The 18,599-nt window shown below is 43.7% G+C and overlaps 1 protein-coding gene across 1 annotated transcript in view; it reads right to left on the bottom strand.

Moving 5' to 3' along the window:
- The window catches only part of fbxw4 (F-box and WD repeat domain containing 4), a 184,130-nt gene that overhangs the window by 52,636 nt on the left and 112,895 nt on the right, over positions 1-18,599 (bottom strand). The window contains 1 exon segment of the mRNA XM_084321959.1: positions 18,227-18,367. Coding sequence (XP_084178085.1) covers positions 18,227-18,367 — 141 coding nt within the window.

The following is an 18,599-nucleotide window of genomic DNA, read 5'->3' as shown; positions in this document are numbered from 1 at the left end:
CACCAATTCGATTACAAAGAACTGGAATTCAAATCAACAGCAGCCAAAGACAAAGATGTCTAGAAGGGCAAATGCAACTGTGTACTTTCATGTATTTATTCTGTTTGTGTAAGTATGTTTCTTATAGACTAAGAATATATATATGTATGATATATTATATATAGTCAGGTCCATAAATATTTGTACATCAACAAAACTTTCATAATTTTGGCTCTGTACACCACCACAATGGATTTTAAATGAAAGAATTAAGATGTGCTTTAAGTGCAGACTTTCATGCTTTAATTTGAGGGTATTTACAAATTAGGTGAACGGAGTAGGAATTACAAACATTTCTATGTGATTTCTCCTTTTTAACTCATTCTGCGCCAAACATGAGATTTCTCGTGTTTCAAATCCAAGCGTTGAGCGCCAAACCCGAGATATCTCGTTTTTAGATCCTTTTATCTTTTTTCGATTTTCCCATTCTAAACACTCACGCAGACCTGCCTGTGTCTCCCTGGCACAGCTGCCTACGTTATAATTGCAATGACGATCGAATCCCAACAGGTGGCAGTATCGCCTACCTTTTGAACTGGGTCTCCCAGTGCCTCAGTACCTCCGGCTGCAGGAATCCCCTCCCCCTCAAAGTGAATCAGCACACAGCCATCTGTCGCCGATTTTCTGGCCTGAAACCTATTGTTTCCCGTATTATAGCCAGGCCCAATGCACAACAGTAATGGCGATCGCGATGGAACTACTGGGATTATTCATTTTGGAGTACCTTCTGACAAAAGTAAGGTCTATTTTACCGAACCTAAAACATGCTTTTGGTAACGATCGCAGCTTCGTAAAACGCCCCCCCCCCCCCCCCCCCCCCCCCCCTTGATGACTTTGTGAAGAACATCTATATGGTATATACCTTTGATTTGGAAATAATATAGGTTTCAGGCGAGCAACCCGAACGATTTGCGCATATGCATATAACAAGTCATATCTCACGATCTAGAAAACGAGACTGGATTATTTTGAAACGGGGCGATGTTTAGCGTGGAATAGTGCACAAACGAAAGTATGTAGAAATTAGCTGGTTTGTCCCTGTTGGACAATAAATAGTGCCTGTCAAATGAGAGCCATACTATTGTCTCCATAGCTATAATATAGAATATATAATACGATGGGTCCGCAAACATCGTGAAAATGGTCAATAACGCTGGCACCAGGGAGTAAAGATGGATAAATAGCGTGGCAGTCAATGAGTTAAGGGACCAAAAGTACAATTGGCTGCTCAGCTGTTCCATGGTGTGTTATTCCCTCATTATTTCATTTACAAAGATCAGATACAAAGTCAGAGTTAATTTCAAGTGTGGTATTTGCATTTGGAATCTGTTGCTGTCAACTCTCAATATGAGGTCCAAAGAGCTGTAACTATCAATGAAGCAGCAAGCATTCTTAAAAAGAAAGAACATACTGGTGAACTCAGCAACACTAAAGCGGCGGTTACACCTTTCGTTTCATTTTCGTTTCATTGTCATATGAGTTTCGCCGCACCGTCGCAGCCTCGAGTCACACTTTCGTTTTTGTCACCTGAGCACACTGATGTAGTACACTGCCAAAGCAGTAGGTGGCAGTAGGTGAAATTACCTACCTGGGTTCCATCCTAGAGGCTAATCTCTCCTGTGACAAAATGGCATCCAATGTAATAAAAAAGTCAACCAACGAACTCGATTCTTGTACCGGATCTCCTCTCTGGTAAACAAGAATACCCTGAAGACTCTGGCAGGAGCACTCATTCAGGGTACTACGACTATGCTTGCACCTCATGGTACCAAAGCACCTCAAAGGCGCTAAAAACAAAATTACAAACATCTCAAAACAAACTGGTCAGACTACTGCTTGACCTTACTCCTAGAACCCACCTCACCCCTGCCCACTTTGACAACCTAGGATGGCTTAGAGTAGATGACAGAGTACAGCAACTTGCAATGGGCCTGGTCTACAAGATACACTACACGACCAAGGTACCCATGTACATGGCAAAATACTTCCCAAAGGTCAGTGAATACCACGATCACAACACCAGAGGGAGCTCCACAAATCATGTTAAACCCAGATTCGGCTCAAATAAGGGACTAAACACGTTTCGCAATTATGCCACATCAATGTGGAACGCCCTACCCAAAGCTGTAAAGGAATGTGGATCACTACCCACTTTCAAAACCTCTCTCAAGAGACACCTACGGGAGACTGCAATGCAACACTGGCCCCTGTAAATATCCTAACCCAACCCCCTCCAATGTACAGTCATTTACCTAGTATGGTCTTGTCAATAGTCCAATGTACAATTTTGTTTGTTTGTACAGAGTCCCCCCCCCCCCCCCTCAATGTACAGTTTTGCTTGTTTATACAATTCAGAATGAATGGATGTAAACTTTATTTAACATATTGCATATGGGTACAATACAATACGGCTCAATACAAACAATTGTTAAGGGAATGCAGACTGTTGTAGCTTGGACTGGGGACGGGGTCCTTATAACAATAACTTGACAACACATAGTAGCTTGGTTTGGGACAGCTCTGCTGTCACCGGAAGGGCACGCAGATGGTATCTACTGCGCATGGGCGTTTTCGCAACAACGGCTCCGTGCAGACTACACGGCTGTTGTCGGCGCGTTTTTTAGGGGTTCTCCAAAACACAAACACAATTTAGCGTTTCAGCCGTATCCGCCAAAAAACGCATTTCTGTGTAATAGGGACATCAAACGTATTCAAAAACGTATAAAAACTAGCACAAAAACACTGTGTGTAACTCCTGCTTAAGACCCGGAAGACAACGGAAAACAACTGTGGTGGATGCATTCTTTCCCTGGTGAAGAAAACCCCCTTCACAACAGTTGGCCAGATCAACAACACTCTGCAGGAGGTAGGCGTATCTACGTCAAAGTCAACAATCAAGAGAAGACTTCACCAGAGTGTATACTCTTTCTCTCTTTCAGGCCCTGTCCACACGAACGCGGGTGTTATGTAACCGAGCCTTAACACTTTCAATGCCAACGACGAGATATCTCGTTTGTTCATGCCGACCGTTCATTGCCAACGACGAGAGATCTCTCTTTTTTTTATTAGCGATTTGAATTCATATTTCATCAATCTAGTCTCACGTTAGTGCTGCAAACTCTCTATGAGCTCCATTGGGAAAATACCGCCCCCTATCGTCTCTCCCTGTTGTACTGCACACCTTTGGAATGGATTGAATGAAACACCTGCTTCCTCATTTTACTTCTCGGGCAAGTCACCCGAGAGGATCGGATTCATTGTGGACCATCAGAACAGTGTGGAATACATATTTCCAGTACCCAGCGTTGGATCAATAAACGCGATCGATATTTGGAATGGCGATCAGGAATTGGAATAATCTTTTTGGAGAACATCTGATCTGAGGTAAGGAATCTATTTTACCAGTCTTAGGATAATCAGACCTTTTTTCACAGAGATATCAACGTGTGCCCTATGTGTGTGTGCGTGTGTGTGCTGATCAGGAAATGAGAGAATCGATTTTTCAGCTCGCTTCTATAGCGTGCATACGTACACATCTAGCGTTTATTTGAAAACGATTCAGGCCGAAAAAGTTTTTTGTGTATTCCAGAATATTCCAGTAAAGGGCGATTATCATAGAATCTTTATATTTTCCTGAAACTTAAAAAAACTAGCGTTTTTCAAAATGGTATAAAACGGAAATGAACCGATTAAAAAACAATCCGTTTTGACAATGTTGACTGCAAACAAGTCATTGATAAGCGACGGCCAGATTAGACACATAGCCATAATTTAAGACATAGTTTATGCGTTTGCAAATATGAGAGCTCTATCATTGAAGTGGGTGGTGGCATTCAAGGGGGGTAAGGTGTGCGCGGTTGCACTGCTCGGCCACACGCAACAGGGGTTTTGGACCACTGCAACCGTGATCATTTAAAACCGGAGTCCAGGGTGAAGTTTTGCGCGCATCCCGGTTGCATTGGTTGCGTGTGGGCATAGTAACCGGGATTATTTCCCATGTTTACAGCAGAGCTGTCCCAAGTAGCGTTATATGAAAATGATTGTAACAAACTTTTGTTCGAAACGTATCGTCTGTGTTGAAGAGTGTTGTGATCGACGATGTCTGTTGTCGCATTCCTGACCTGACGCTGAGTAAACCTGAAGCTGCGGCTAAACTAAGCTCATGTGTTGTCAAGTTATTAACTCAGTCCAAACTATAACAGTCTGCATCCCCTTAACAATTGTTTGTATTGAGCCGTATTGTATTGTACCCATTCTGCAATCTGTTACGTTTTCATCCATTAATTCTACTAGTGTTAACGTTACTACTTTATTATTACGTTAGCACGTAAACTAACAAAATCTGCGATCTTTTTGTGAGACTAAACTCCGCTCTTGGTGGTAAATTGTGTTGATGTTGGTTTTGTTTCATCAACAAATGAGGCAGAACACACAGTGAATGTATCATTTTTGTTTATTGCACTTAAATTATTCGTTGCTAGCTGTAGCTAATTTGGCTGTGAGCAAGGAGGGATGTTATTGTTCAGGCTTCAGTTCAGTTTCCGGTATTAACTCTAAACGCTTCTGATTGGTTGCAATTGCCTTTATGTTTGAACTACATCGCCACCTACTGCTTTGGCATTGTACTACATGTATATGACGTCACTCGGTGCAGAGTTTAAACCACGTCGTGTGGACAGTTTTCTTTTTTTTAATAATTTTTAAAACCTCTGTGTCAAAAATACCCGTGATTGTGTGGACTGGGCCTCAGCCTACCCTGATCTCACCTGGTCGGGGATAGACCCTTAGTTTAATCTGGTTAGTCCGTTATTTTCTCCCATGTCTGCTTATTGGCTTATCCCCGGGGCAAATGGCCCTGATACATCTTCTTGTATGTCATCCTATATACTAGCGCTTGTAGTCCTATGCCTCTTTGTTCTTAGTTCTATTTATTACTGTAATTTCATAATTTTCTTATATACTTTGATTCTATTGCTACTATGTATGCATTTATATATTATTATTATTATTTCATGTATTTATTGCTCCTATGTCTGCCCACTACGAATACGGGAGCTCTCTAACCCCTATCCCTGTCTCCCTGTCTCTCTGTGAGTGGATGTCAAGGTGGTGTGATCTTCCCTGTGCCGTCCTTGATGTGGCTAACAGCATCCTTGATGTGGCTATTCTTCCTAAAACCGGTTCTGACTACCACAGGCACGATGGATCCACCCGACGTCGCCCTCAGTTGACCTAACCATGCCCGCTCTACTTCCACTGGATCCGAGCGGTTCTCCTGTCCCCTGGGGAATATGACTCTGATACTTTGAGCTCAGAGGCTGGACTTTTAGCCTTTATCTTATTTTCATATTGTTCTTAGCTTTATTTATTTTAATAAAAAAAAAAAAAGTTCTTATGTACCTTAGGTCGCTTTCACATATAATAATAATACACTTTATTTGTATAGCACCTTTCATACAGAAACTGCAGCTCAAAGTGCTTCACAACAGAAAAAAGACAGGCATAAAATGAGCACATAAAGTGCAGACATATAAAATCACAGTTTTTCACATTAGGATCCAACATCCCAACAGGCCACCTAGTTTATGGTTTGATTCAGTTTTAAATAGACAATAATAAAAGGAGCAAGATTAAATAGACAGAGTAAAATAGTGCAATAGTGCAGTGCAATAAAATTGTAGAATAGAATAGATTAAAAAAAATATATATTTTACAGTGCAATAAAATAGTTCTGGATTAACGTCACGGTGACCAATTGCAGCCACTCTTATTGTCTGGGACCAAATACGGCCACGCCCCACTCCCAATAAAAAGTGGGGATCTCTAGAATAGGTTTGGGGCGACGCTGTATACGGAAGTGGCTCTCAAGGTGACGATTAGACAACACTTTCTGTTGTCAGTAGATGGCAGCATTGGTTTAAAATTAAAAGGTGAAAATGTTGAAAACTACAACACTGCATTTCCCAAGAGCGTTAGCACAGGTCGCAGGTCACTGGGATGTGTCTATATTCTTCGACGTGATCTGAACAGCGGTAAACTATTACTGCGACCTCGGTATAGCAACCGCGAATGGTAAACTAATTATCTTAACAGAAGTGCGCTGGTAGCGTTACATATGTTGTCTAAAGGGGGACATATGGTACAATTTAAGATTCTAATGATAATCGGCATATAAAGAACAACATAGAGCATAGTTAATTTGTAAGAAACCTCAATGAAAACGGCGCAGGGTGCTATTGTTATGAAAATGTGATAGAATCCTATAAAAATGTGGACGCATTTGGTTTACGTTCCGTTACTGTTGAACAGTTCAAAGTCGTACAATGGTAAAACTGTTCTGAATTACTGTTTTTTTTTTTTTTTTTTTTTTTTTTAACAGAAAAAAATATTATTGAACATCTCAAATGTAAATATTGTACATTTTCCATATTTTTTTTCTTTTTTTTCCCCTTTCATCTCCCCTTCCCCTCCCTCATTCCCACCCCATCCCCCCCACACCGAGGTTGTTGACAAACGCATCTGCAAAACCTGAATTACTGTTTCAACAGTTCAAAGCCGTCCCAAACCTTTGTTCGGTATCCATAGTTCAAAACATGACAGTCTTCTCTTCTGCCTGACACCACAATGCACATTTTAAGGCAAGCCATATCAGACAGTATTAAAGCTGACAGTCTCCCCTGCTCATGACGGTCTCCTGTTGCCTGACACCACAAATGCACATTTTAAGGCAAGCCGTATCAGACAGTAGTCTCCTGCTCATGACAGTCTCTTTTGCTCGATACACACACAGTTCAATACCAGACAGTTTTGAACCTGTAATAAACAATAGACAGAAAACTGTAGCCCAGTGCAATAAAAACCTGACAGTTTTGAACCTGTAATAAAAAGCAATAGACAGAGTAAAATAATACGGTGCAATAATAGAATAGTAGAATGGAATAGATAGTATAATTATGCAATAGAATGGACAGAGTAAAATAGTGCTACAGTACAGCGGAGTGTATTAGAAGGCTATGGTGAAGAGGTATGTTTTTAGCTTATTTTTTAAAATATTAAGAGATATAGCTTCCCTAATGTCCATAGGTAGTGTGTTCCATAACTTTGGTGCATAGTTTGCAAAGGCTGCATCCCCGATTTTCCTTAGACTGTGGCTTGGAACCTTCAATAGACCAGTAGTAGATGATCGCAATGTTCTAGGCGGCACATAGTTGACTAGAGAATTTGCAATGTAGCTTGGTCCTGTTCCATTTAGTGTTTTGTATATAAGGAGGAGGACCTTGAAATTGATTGATTGATTGATTGAAAACTTTATTAACAGATTGCAGAATGGGTACAATACAGTACAGCTCAATACACACAATTGTTAAGGGGATGCAGACCAGAGAAAGACTTTCGTCTTGTTTCCACCAGGGTCCCCCATTTTCAATTCATCAGGACATATATGACATACATGACATACAGATAGTCAGTACTGCTACATCTATACATTTATGACATACCAGATTTGCAAATACAGTACTGTTTGTGATACAGAAGGAGTCAAGAAAAGGGAGTATATACATTTGACGTAGAAACTGTACATTGGAGGAGGTTGGGTGGGGGGGGGTTGGGTACACTGGGATATTGACAACCATACTGGGTAATTTACATTGGAGGTGGTTGGGGGGGGGGGGGGGCACACTGTATAAACAAGCAAAACTGTACATTGAGGGGGGGGAGACTCTGTACAAACAAACAAAATTGTACATTGGACTATTGACAAAACCATACTAGGTAAATGACTGTACATTGGAGGGGGTTGGGTTAGGATATTTACAGGGGCCAGTGTTGAATTGCAGTCTCCCGTAGGTGTCTCTTGAGAGAGGTTTTGAAAGTGGGTAGTGATCCACATTCCTTTACAGCTTTGGGTAGGGCGTTCCACGAAATCAATAGAAATCGAAATCAATCGAAATCAGTAGAAATCAATTCTAAATGTTACCGGAAGCCAGTGTAGGTTAGCTAATACAGGACTGATGTGGTCTCTCCTCTTGGTTCTAGTTAGTAGCCTAGCTGCCGAGTTTTGAATGAGTTGGAGTCGTTCTGTGGTTTTTTTTGGAAGGCCAGTGAGGAGTGCATTACAGTAGTCAAGTCGGCTTGAGATAAAGGCATGGATCAGTTTTTCAGCGTCTTTTTGATTTATAAACGGCCGTACCTTAGCTATGTTTCTAAGGTGGAAAAATTATGTTTTTGTCACCTTGTTGATGTGTGATTTAAAGCTTAGGTCTGAGTCTATTATAACACCAAGACTTGTAACTTCAGGTTTGATCCTGAAGCTCGGAACTAGGCAAAATCTGCATATGGCTCGCCGACAACAAACTATCATTACACATGGGCAAAACAGAGTCCATTCTCTTCGGTTCAAATAACAAACTCAGCAAGACCGACGGCTTCTCGGTTACAGTGGGTGACAATATTATCACAAGGAAAGATGAAATTACCTACCTGGGTTCCATCCTAGAGGCTAATCTTTCCTGTGACAAAATGGCATCCAATGTAATAAAAAAAGTCAACCAACGAATGCGATTCTTGTACCGGATCTCCTCTCTGGTAAACAAGAATACCCTGAAGACTCTAGCAGGAGCACTCATTCAAGGGTACTACGACTATGCTTGCACCTCATGGTACCAAAGCACCTCAAAGGCACTAAAAAACAAACTACAAACATCTCAAAACAAGCTAGTCAGACTACTGCTTGACCTGACTCCTAGAACCCACCTCACCCCTGCCCACTTTGACAACCTAGGATGGCTTAGAGTAGACGACAGAGTACAGCAACTTGCAATGGGCCTGGTCTACAAGATACACTACGCGACCAAGGTACCCATGTACATGTCAAAATACTTCCCAAAGGTCAGTGAATACCACGATCACAACACCAGAGGGAGCTCAACAAATCATGTAAAACCCAGATTCGGCTCAAACAAGGGACTAAACACGTTTTGCAATTATGCCACATCAATGTGGAACGCCCTACCTAAAGCTGTAAAGGAATGTGAATCACTACCCACTTTCAAAAACACTCTCAAAAAACACCTACGTGAGACTGCAATTCGAAACTGGCCCCTACAAATGTCCTAACCTAGTTGTACAGTAAATGACCAAGTAAGGCTTTGTCGGTATTCCAATGTACAGTGTAAAATGTGTGTGTCCCCTACCCAACCCCCCCCCCCCCCACCTCCAATGTACAGCCCTCACCCACCCACCCAACCCCACCCCACCCACCCAACCTCCTCCAATGTACAGTTTCTACGCCAAATGTATATACACTCTTTTTCTGGACACTTTTGTATTACAAAAAGTACTGTATTTGCAAATCTGATATGTCATAAATGTATAGATGTAGCAGTACTGTCTATCTGTATGTCATGTATGTCATATATGTTATGATGAATTGAAAATGGGGGACCCTGATGTAAACAAGATGAAAGTCTTTCTCTGGTCTGCATCCCCTTAACAATTGTATGTATTGAGCTGTACTGTACTGTACCCATTCTGCAATCTGTTAATAAACTTTTCAATCAATCAATCAATCAATCAATCCAAGGAGTAAGTTGCCCCATATTGCTCTGTAACATTTCTCTTTTTTTTTTTTGATCCACTTTTTTCTCCCATTTTTCTGTATTTTTCTCCCATCCCAATTTCGTATCATCCAATTTCAACCCTCCCCTGTCACGAACGCTGTTTCTTGCCTCCCACAAGCCGGCTGCAATGTGGACTAAGTCATACATAGCACAAGTCCCCTCCGGTACTTGAGGTAACAGCAGTCGCATCTTTTCACCTGCGCAGCTCGACCTCTCAGTGTCGAGGAGTAACGCGTGGGAGGCTCACGCTGCCCCCGACACTTTCCTGATTCTACTGCGCAGGCGCACCAACCGACTTGTAGGAGTCGCTTGTTCACAACGTTCGATCCCCACCCTTCAGTTTTTCCCTCCCCGTAATACGGCCAATGTGTATTACTGCGGACGACCAGCCAAACTGAAAAACAATGTGGAGAGCTGGATTCGAACACGCGAATCCTAGCGTCTCCACACTGGTGGCGAGTGACTTGTCCACTACACCACCTAGCCGCCCAACATTTCTCTTTTTGTTATAGGACCGACTAGTAGGATTTCAGTTTTGCCCTCATTTAATTTTAGGAAGTTGTTCGTCATCCATTTGTTTATTGCTAAGAGACAGGCAGAAATGGAGTTTATAGCTGTGTGATCATTTGGTTCAGCGGAGATGTACAATTGTGTGTCATCTGCATAACTATGGAAACACACATTGTACTTTCTAATGATGTCTCCGAGTGGCAGCATGTATAGTGAGAATAATAATGGACCAAGGCAGCTCCCCTGTGGAACTCCGAAGTAGGTGTCATGTTTCTCAGAAGAATGATCTCCAAGCCTGACGTAATATTTTCTCCCTTTGATATATGTTCTGAATCAGTTTAATACATAGTCAGAAAGAGCAACTGGGGCGCCCCAGTGGCAAACCACATAGCGCGCTCAGCCGCGACACGGCCGACCCAGGTTCGACTCCCGAACCCGTCGTTATTTGCCGAATGTCTTCCCCCCACTCTGTCTCCCATTCCTCCTCTGTCTCTCTCTACTGGACTGCCCAGTAGCAATAAAGCGATAAAACGGCAAAAAAATTATCTCTATAAAAAATATATATATATAAAAAAAAAAAGAGCAACTAACTTTTCGAGACGATTTATTAGGATATCATGGTCGATCGTGTCAAACGCTGCGCTTAGATCTAATAGGATGAGAATTGAGACTTTGTTTGCATCAGAGTTTATTCTGAGGTCACTATTTATTTTTGTAAGAGCAGTTTCAGTGCTATGGTGCATTCTGAAGCCTGATTGAAATTCCTCCATGATGTTGTTTTCTTTGAGAAAGGAGTTTATTTGTATTGAGAATTTTTTTTCAAGTATCTTGCTGATGAATGGGAGGTTGGATATTGGCCTATAGTTGGTTAGTACATTACTGTCTAGTTTGGGTTTCTTTAGTAAGGGTCTTACGACAGCTGTTTTGAATGCGTCTGGGAAAATACCTGTCAGAAGCGATGTATTTATAATATTTAGGACATGACTTGCAATACTCTCGAATATTCGCTTAAAAAATGCTGTGGGTATAGGGTCAATACAGGAAGTGGAGGAGTTACATTCCATGACAGTTTTGTAAATCTCAGTTGATGTAATGCAAGCAAATTTTCCTACAGTATGGTTACTTTTTCGCAGGGTTTGCTGATTGTGTCCATGTTTGTATCAGGACTAATGCTGGCTCTAATTGAAGTTATTTTGTTATTGAAGAATAATGCTAGTTCTTCACATTTTGATGCAGATGACTGGAGGGGTGGGGGCAGTGTTGAGTAGCTGGTCGATGGCTGAGAATAATAGTCTAGAGTTTCCAACATTCTCTGTGATAATCTTAGAAAAATAGTCCTTTCGGTCAGGTGGCGTAGCGGAGATTGTGTTCGTCACCAACCCCGGAGACGCTGGATTCGCCTGTTCGAATCCAGCTCACAGCTCCGGGGTTGTCACCAGCTTGGCTGGCCGTTCACACTAATACAATTGGCAGTATTAGAGGGTGGGAGAAGCTGGCGGGGTGGGTCCGGGTCGTTGTAAACAGCGACTCCTACAGTTCGGTCGGGGCGCCTGCTAAGCGCGGATAGGATCTAAGTGGGATAGTGTGATCCTTCCACACGCTACGCCCTCTCAGTGAGAGTCCGCGCTGCCAGGTGAAAAGAAGCGGTTGATTGGCTAGACGTGTGTCGGAGGAAGCACGTGATAGCCTCCACTCTCCCAGACCGACTGTGGGGGGTAAGTGCGCAGCGACCAGGAAGGGGATTGGGAATTGGCATAACGACTAACATTGGGATGTGAGAAAATCGGAGGAAAAAGGAGGGGGAAAAAGATAATAAAAAAAAAAAAAAAAAAAAAGGGTCCTTTCTTGCCACTTGTATTTCTTTGTTATAGGCAGTTATGGCTTCCTTATATATATTGCAGTGGACTCGGTGCGATTCGGGGGGGTGAAGTTGCAACACTGTTGCATTTTTCATTTGGTTTGGTTTGCTTTCACACTGCAATTTGTCAAGTGCACCAAACTTTCTGAACAATGTCACGCGATCGAAAAGGGCGCTCGTCTATTGGATATATAGAATCCAAAAAACAGGCTTCGGGGACAGCTCTACAGTGCACATACACACACACCCCACATTATTCTGCGAAGCAGCCCAGCGCACATACATACACCACATTATTCTGCAAAGCAGCCCAGCCCACACACATACACACACACCCCATATTATTCTGCGAAGCAGCCCAGCGCACACACATGCACCACATTATTCTGCGAAGCAGCCCAGCCCAGCGCACACACATATACACACACCACATTATTCTGCGAAGCAGCCCAGCCCAGCGCACACACATACAGTACACACACACACCACATTATTCCCCGGAGCAGCCCAGCGCACACGCATTATTCTCATATATTGCTGAAATGCTGACGCAGTTTTTTTTACTTTGATGTGACATTGGTCGATTGTTCGATTGAAGCTCATTGCCATCATTCTCTCGCTAAACAACTTGTACACCTCGTTGTTTTTGTGAGTGGCCACAAGCAGCTGTTTAATTAGCTCATCTGACCATATTTCTATCAGGGCTTTTACCTCCTCATTCGCCCACGTCTGTCCACGAGACATGTTCCAAGCGTGCTTGTTTTGCAGTGCGCGCCGCAGTGTTTGTTTTGTTTCCTTCTACTCAAGATGCACAGTTTATCGGGTCACTTCCTATATTTGGTCTTGCGTTTGGTGGGGACCAGACTCGCCACGGTTCAAATACTAACAAATTCAAAGGTCCACACAAGAGCAATATCAATCAATAAGAATATTTATTGAATTAAGGCAAAATCCAGTTTGATAGGCAAGAGAATGGACATTAACAGTCCGATGGTCAAAAACACAAAACAGGCTCGCAGACAGAAAAAGGGATTGTTAAATACTCAGGGTAGTCGTCCGGTCCAGGGTCAGTACACAAGGGGGTTTCTCAGCCAGTCCAGGGTCCGTACACAATGAACACCTTCTTGCCTTCACCTCTCCTCTCACTACCTCTCACCTTACACAACTCCGAATAATCTCTCAATCTCTCTCTCTCAATACAACAACTCCAACCTCACCTCTGCTCAACATACTCCTCACTAACCTAGTGGCTTTGTAGTGTGTGTGTCTGGGGTGTGTGCACGTGAGATGTGGGTGACCAGTACTTATCAGCTACCTAATTGTCTCTACTCCTTCCGTGGCAATAGCATCTCCCCTGCTTCACATATCCACGGTCCACAACCTAGGTATCATTCTTGACCCCACCCTTTCCTTCTTTCCTGCATGTAAACCAGATCACAAAAACAGCCTTCTTCCACCTCAGGAACATTGCCCGTCTACGCCCCTCACTATCCTTCTCTGCTGCTGAAACACTGACCCATGCACTCATCACTTCCCGACTGGACTATTGCAACAGCATTCTGTATGGCACATCCACCAAAATCCTCAACAAACTACAATACGTCCAAAACTCTGCTGCTCGCATGCTCAGTTGCTCACCTCCACCCGCCGCTCCGACCACATCCTCCACGATCTCCACTGGCTCCCCATCATATACAGGATTCAGTTCAAAATTCTACTCATCACCTTCAAAGCCCTCAACAATCTGGCCCCCTCCTACCTCTCTGACCTCCTTCCCCACCACACGCCTACCCGCTGCCTCAGGTCCGCAGATGCTAACCTCCTTCAACCCATCAGGACTAAGCGACAGGGCCTTCGCTGCAGCTGCCCCCACCCTCTGGAACGCCCTGCCCAACCATATCCGTCATGCAGACACCCTCTCATCATTTAAAAAAGCCATAAAAACCCACCTTTTTACCCTTGCCTTCAAGCCTTTAATAATAATTTTTGTATTTTCATTTTTTCTACTAAAACTGCATTGTTTATTTTGCTCTGTAAAGTGTATTTTTTTTTTTAAACTTTGGCCATTTCCCTGGCTCTTTTATACGTTTATCGCATTTATACTTAGTCAAGTTCGACCGACAGAAGCAGGCTGAAAGGGTTCAGATGGGGGGGAAGACACTCTGGGAAAGGCACGGCTGCAGTCCGGGATTCGAACTCGCTCAGCCCCAGATCCGTGACGAGCACGGTTGTCCACGGCGCTGAAATAGCACTCGCGGTACGTGGTGAGCTACTGGAGCTCCCCTGTAAAGTGTCTTTGAGCATTTTGAAAAACGCTATACAAAATGTATTATTATTATTATTATTATTATTATTATTATTATTATTATTATTATTATTATTATTATTATTATTATTATTATTATTATTATTATTATTATTATTATTATTATTATTATTATTATAATATTATCACAGACATCCAGTTGGGGATCCCCTTTGAACAGCCCATCTGAGGTTTCTCTCCTCCACGTATTGCTAGGTTTTTAGTAAGTCGTTCCTTATCTTCATTGGGGGAAAGTCTGGGAGTGTTGCATATTTGGATTTTATGGTGGTTTTTTTCTTGATCTATTGTGATGTTTCTTCTTGACTTGTACAGCCCATGGGAGCAAATCCATGTGATCCCGGGCTCTACAAATACATTTGATTTGATTTGATTTGATTTACAGAGGGTTCACCACAATATGTAAACCATTGGTGAGCCTCAAAAACAGGTAGACCAGAGTAGAGTTTGTAAAAAAAAAAGAAAAAAGAAAAAAAAAACACCTAAAAAGCCTGTACAGTTCTGGAACAACATCCTATTGAGAGATATCGGTGTTTTCAATGTATGTAATGTATATTGGGGGAGATGACAGCAGCTGGAGGGTCCGGGTCAGAGAGGTCGAAATGTGCATGGTTTAGCAGAGGGTGGTGGAAGCAGCAGTCAGCAGGAGCAGCAGGCAGAATGTTTGCATTCCACAGCACATCAACAAGCTGATACGAACGGCACAGGCACAGGAGCGAGGGAGAGAGGTTTGACATCATTAATGAAACAGACGTTTAAAATGTGTGTTTAAAGGTTAAAGCTGTTGTCATGGCAGCGGCACATAGTAACCAGGAGAGGGGCTAGGGCAGACCAAGAACGACGAAGAACGACTCTGAGACGGCTCCCTCCTCTCATCACAGAGAGAGGGGGGGGGGGGGGGGAGGCCACATCATCATTAGCTTCGGCTAACACAAGGAGGGTTTTTGGCTAACGACAAGGCCTGAGCCACTATTGGACTGGAAAGCAGAAGGACGATAGCAATGACAATACGAATGGGTTCCCATCTGATTATGAGGTTCTGTTTATTTAATAAACAACGCTCTTCCAAGAAAGGTATCATGCTGTCAAGGTGTCAAATTCTGACAAAGGTGGTGAATTATTATGGTTGCGGATTGCATTAACGGGGAAAGATAAGGATTGTACAGCCAGTATGAGAAGACGTCGGAGAGAAACAAACACAACGCAGAGGTCAGTGGATGGAGAGGATAACACAAGCCAAACAGACGAAGACGTGATACTGGCTGATTGATCAGAATCCAACACTATGGACAGATGAAACAAAAAACAACTTGTACCAGAATAATGGGAAGGAAAGGAACTGTTATGGCGTGGGCATGTACGGCTGCCAATGGGACTGGTTCCCTTGTATTTATTGATGATGTGACTGGTGACAAAAGCAGAAGGATGAATTCTTAAGTGTTCCAGGCAATTATCTCCTCATTGGCGCTTCACATGAACAAAGACGTTTTTTAAGGGAAAGAAGTGGAATGTTATGCAATGGCCAAGTCAATCACCTGACCTGAATCCAAATGAGCATGCATGTCACCTGCTGAAGACAAAACTGAGGGGAAAATACCCCAAGAACAAGCAGGAACTGAAGAGTTGCAGTAGAGGCCTGGCAGAGCATCACCAGGGACGAAACCCCAGTGTCTGGTGATGTCTATGGGTTCCAGACGTCAGGCTGCCATTGACTGCAAAGGATTAGCAACCAAGTATTAAAAGTGACAATGTGATTTATGCATGTATGTGTGTGTGATGCTGAAACTCCATCCCTTGTTGACAGGAGAAAGCTGTGGGTGGTGGTAGGACAGGGTGGGGTGGGTGGCGGTGGTGTGGAGTATTTTGGGGGTCCTGCCAATAGAGATCGATCCTCCATTAGTGGAGACCTCATCAATAAGTGATGGAGAGGGAGCGGGGGCAGACAGCAGGGCAGCAGTGACGTCTGGAGTCACACACACACACACACACACACGCACACGCACATTCTTATTTTAGCAGTCCATTGAGAGTGAAGTCACTCGCTGTCATTGTGTCTTCCAAGTAGGAAAAGAACACTGGATACAATAACTTAACTCCAATAAATCCAGCGTTATCTAACGTTAGCCAATCCGCTGTCACACACTTATAACCTTGTTCATCTCTTCTCTGAGAGTGACAGTATAATTAGATGCTGTGAGTGAATAGGTTGAGTGAGTTTGTGCAGTTGTGTGTCTAATTCTCACATGGCTTATGTTCGCTTTCCCACTCTCGGCCAAACCTATGACCCACGTGGTGTCCGCGGGGAATGGAAATGGTCAGAAAAAATTAAATTAACATTACAAGGACCATGACAAACACTCCAGTGTGTGTATGCATGTGTGTGTGTATGTATGTGTATGTGTGTGTGGCATGAGGCATCTAACTGTATGGCTCTCAAAGGCCCGTTTCTCTCCAACGGAAGCCCTGTAGCTCCTCGATGACCCGGGGAGCCTCCTGAGGGGCTTGGTTGGGGTGTGTGAATTATTGATGCCTAAAGAGGGACCCCTAGGCCCACCTCCACCCCAGCCCCAGTCCCTACCAACTCCCCAGAGCTGGCTGCCAATCAGATCTCATTTGTCTTACTTCACTGATCGCCCGAAATACTACCCCCTCTCCCCGTCCCACATACATGGTACCCTCCCCTGAAATGTTAGGGCCCCCTGCTTGGTGCGAGTGGTTAGGCGCCTAGGTCTCCATTAATTTCGGCACTGCACCGCACAGAGGGGTGTTGGTTAGTGTCCCACAGCACACAGCAATGGAAATGGCAGCAGTAGTGGTGATGTATAAATATTGTGTGTGTGTGTGTGTGTGTGTGTGTGTGTGTGTGTGTGTGTGTGTGTGTGTGTGTGTGTGTGTGTGTGTGTGTGTGTGTGTGTGTGTGTGTGTGTGTGTGTGTGTGTGTGTGTGTGTGTGTGTGTGTGTGTGTGTGTGTGCGTCCCCTCTGTTCCCATCTCTGATGAAGATACGATTTTATTGGCAAGTAGGTTTCAAGTTTGGGGTCCTTTTTTAAAACTGAAAATGTACTGATCTAGCAAACAGACTGACTGAGTGACACAGACAGTGCAGTAGAGGGCTGTGGTGTATAGCTGGTGTAAATGTTTGACAGACAAGACTGTCCATCCAGTGAGACAGACAGGCCGACGACAATCGGACAGATAGTCTGACAGTCAGACAGACAGACAGTCAGACAGATATACAGACAGACATGCAGACAGTCAGTCGGTCAGCCAGGCAGACATATAGACAGACAAGTCAGCCAGATAGACATACAGTCAGCCAGATAGACCGACAGTCAGACAGACATACAGACAGATAGACATACAACATGCAGACAGACATACAGACACAGATAGACAGACATGCAGACAGTCAGCCAGACAGACATACAGACAGACATGCAGACAGTCAGCCAGACAGACATGCAGACAGTCAGCCAGACAGACATGCAGACAGACATACAGACAGACATGCAGACAGTCAGCCAGACAGACATGCAGACAGATATACAGACAGACATGCAGACAGTCAGCCAGACATGCAGACATGCAGACATACAGACAGACATACAGACAGACATGCAGACAGTCAGCCAGACAGACATGCAGACATACAGACAGACATGCAGACAGTCAGCCAGACAGACAGACATGCAGACAGACATGCAGACAGACAGACAGACATGCAGACAGTCAGCCAGACATACAGACATACAGACAGACATGCTGACAGTCAGCCAGACATGCAGACAGACATACAGACAGACATGCATGCAGACAGTCAGCCAGACAGTCAGCCAGACAGACATGCAGACAGACAGACAATAAGCCCGGGGCGTACCTGGGGCTGACACGGAGATCCCAGAAGCGGATGAAGGTGTCGTAGCCACAGGTGAGCAGCTGGGAGGGAGACTCATACACAATGTCCAACACACCTGCCCCACGACGGAACTCTGAACCCAGGCTGCATACACACTCAGCGCTGGTGGGGAGAGGGAGGGATAGAAGGAGAGATAGAGAGAGGGGGAGAGAAAGTCAGAGGAAGACAGAAGAGAGGAGAGGTTAGTTTTATAGGGTAAATCCCCCTTCACACCTAAGACGACAACTATGACGATAACTACAGTAGTAACTACAAAGATTTAAATGGTTCCAAGCCCGTGCACTCATCACAACTATAGTTATAAACACAGACAACATGTTATAGTGTGGAACAG

The sequence above is a fragment of the Notolepis coatsorum genome (genome assembly GCF_963971535.1).
Source record: "Notolepis coatsorum genome assembly, chromosome: 9".
In the NCBI taxonomy this organism is placed as follows: domain Eukaryota; kingdom Metazoa; phylum Chordata; class Actinopteri; order Aulopiformes; family Paralepididae; genus Notolepis; species Notolepis coatsorum.
Note: the sequence above shows the minus strand (reverse complement) of the source record. Positions and strands in the feature narration are given on the sequence as shown.